Below are 2,506 nucleotides of genomic sequence, written 5' to 3'. Positions count from 1 at the left end.
TGTTGTATTTATATGTAGTCATATTTGAACGTTTGGCTGAGTAAATGGGTGTGATTAAGTTTATGGCAGAAGGCAACAGTTATGCGCATTGTTAAAAATTAATGGTGTTTTGAGATGCTGTAAGATTATGGGCAAGCGATTAAAAGCGCGAAAAAGTGGAACGTGAGGGAAATGTAGTTAGCAGAATGAAACAAAATGGATGGAATATAAAGGCGTAAAATATAATAAATAAGTCCATTCAAATAAAATAGCACGAAATAAAAGATAAAAAATTAAAAAAAATGATTTGAAAAATAAGAAAATCATAAAAAACAACAACAAAAATTAAGAAGTAATATAAAATAAAATAATAAAAACCGAATAAAAAAATTAAATTCTCTATATATATTATACATATATATTAAATAAATAAAAATAAAAATAAATTAAATAAGTATTTTGTATAAAATAAAAAAATGAATTAATTGATATATTATATATTAAAAAATAAACTATATTACATAAAAATATTAAATAAAATTAAGAAATACGTTAATAAGTATACTATATATGTGGCGGCACCCACATTAAACAATTTATATAATATATTGATTTATATAATAATAATAATAATTTATACAGTAATTTTATATACCAAACTGTTCATGTATAAAGGTTAATATTAAGTTCACTTGGATGCATTCAACTAAGGGTTAAGTTATCCTTCATTCTACTTTACATTAATATTCTAAATTACTATGCTTACTATGCTGTACTATGCTATCTCTCTTACTCCTACTAATTAAGCTATTTTAGCAATGTACTTTACATATTGCGCATATCCTGATGATCTCCTCAAACCTGTGATACAAAAGTATGTTCTGCGATGTAAATAAAAGAGTTGGATTTAGTAGTCAAAGGAGTTGGATTTTAGTAGCCAATTCTTGTAGCTCGGCTGACCGTTGTGCAACTAAACATGCACGCATTTGGTCGGGCATGTGTGAGAGCCACCTTGCTCTTAGTACTTCCTCATTAATGACTGAAACTAGACTACGCGGGAGTCGAAGATGTTGATAGGGTGTCTTATCACCGAGACACTCACCGTCCAGCAGCTGAAGGAGTTTTACCTCTCTCGATTTGGAATAACAACCAACCAACGCTGTCTTTAATTTTTGGTAGGGACTTTGTGCAGGTGGATTGAAAATAATATCCTCTGCGTCGGCAGCTATGCGTATGTCAATTAGCGGAATCGTGTGGTGGAATTTGTCGACCTCATTTTCGATGTTATGATTCCAGAACTGGGATTCTAATTGCGCGAACCAGAGTCCCGGCCTGTCTTGACTGAAGCTAGGAACACGAATTGTGGCGGGGACAACATCCAAAACTATCGATGGTTTTGGCAAAAGTGGTGTTACGTCGTCAGCTGGCATTTCGATGAAAAAAAAATTAAAATAATAATAATAAAATTTTTAATTATATTTGCAAATGTCTTGCTGTGCGAAATGGCAATCCAAATTTTTTTGCCACTGTGTTGTCCTAGAGCCTTGCAGGTTATGTGGCGTGACTTGTAGAACGGTTCCCCTTAGCGGTACGGCCTGTGGCTTGTAACGGGATGATTTTACTTCCGTTGGTTGCGCCAAGGTAACTGCTAAATTTTTTGCGGTTTTTATGTCGGGGTCACCAATTGTTGGATTTTAGTAGTCACGTCGTGCAGACGTGTGAAATAAAATACTGCAAATCCTACATATATTCCAAAAAATGTAGAGGAATTAAATAATATAAAATAAAAAAATTAAATTAAATAAGAAAGAAAAAATGAGATGGAACTATATTGGGTATGGGAATAAGTTTCCGTCCTTTCTTAGCCAAAGTTACGAATCATTTAAATAATTAATTAATAATGAGAAGTATCTGTCATTGGAAGCTACAACTTTACTCCATCTTTCAGGCAGAATACGAATTCCTCTGACGAAAAATCCGAGTTCTTTTGACTAGATCCATTCATTGAGCCAGTTGGCGATGCTCTCATAAGAAGTGCACCGCTGTTCAATAAGGGCTGACTGCATTGATCGGAACAGATGGTAATCCTAAGGTGCAATGTCTGGCGAATACGGCGGGTGGGACAAGATTCAGTTTTTCTAATATTTCTGGACCGATTTAGCAACGTGTGGCCTGGCGTTGTCATGCAGCAATGAAGGATGAATATTTTTTTTCGCTGTCGATGGACCTGATTCATCCGGCAGGCTCCAACATTTTCGACGCTTAAATCCATCGCCAGTGACGATGCGATGCAGAAAATGTTTTTTTCTGCCGTTCAAGAAGCATCCCACAGGTCCTCAAACGCCTCGCGATATCCCTGCTTCAATTAATGTGGCACACAGTTACCTGCTTTTTGGACCATTCCAATCGCGTGCAAACGTTTACCGACGGTTGATCTGTCAACATCCAACCCTTTAGACATATCATCAAGGGTTTGACGTCTTCATTCAATAGTTCTTTTAGTTGAGTACCTTCGAATTTTTTCGGT

General features: G+C 35.2%; 1 protein-coding gene across 1 annotated transcript; it reads right to left on the bottom strand.

Annotated features, from left to right (window-relative positions):
• Positions 1–893: 893 nt before the first annotated feature.
• On the bottom strand, positions 894–1,409 carry LOC129242159 (uncharacterized). The gene has a single exon (XM_054878722.1). The coding sequence runs from the start codon at positions 1,407–1,409 to the stop codon at positions 894–896; it is 516 nt and encodes a 171-aa protein (XP_054734697.1).
• Positions 1,410–2,506: the final 1,097 nt, after the last annotated feature.

This window comes from Anastrepha obliqua, chromosome 3 (assembly GCF_027943255.1).
Source record: "Anastrepha obliqua isolate idAnaObli1 chromosome 3, idAnaObli1_1.0, whole genome shotgun sequence".
Taxonomy (NCBI): domain Eukaryota; kingdom Metazoa; phylum Arthropoda; class Insecta; order Diptera; family Tephritidae; genus Anastrepha; species Anastrepha obliqua.
The sequence above is the reverse complement of the archived record's forward strand: the minus strand, read 5'-3'. Positions and strand labels throughout refer to the sequence as shown.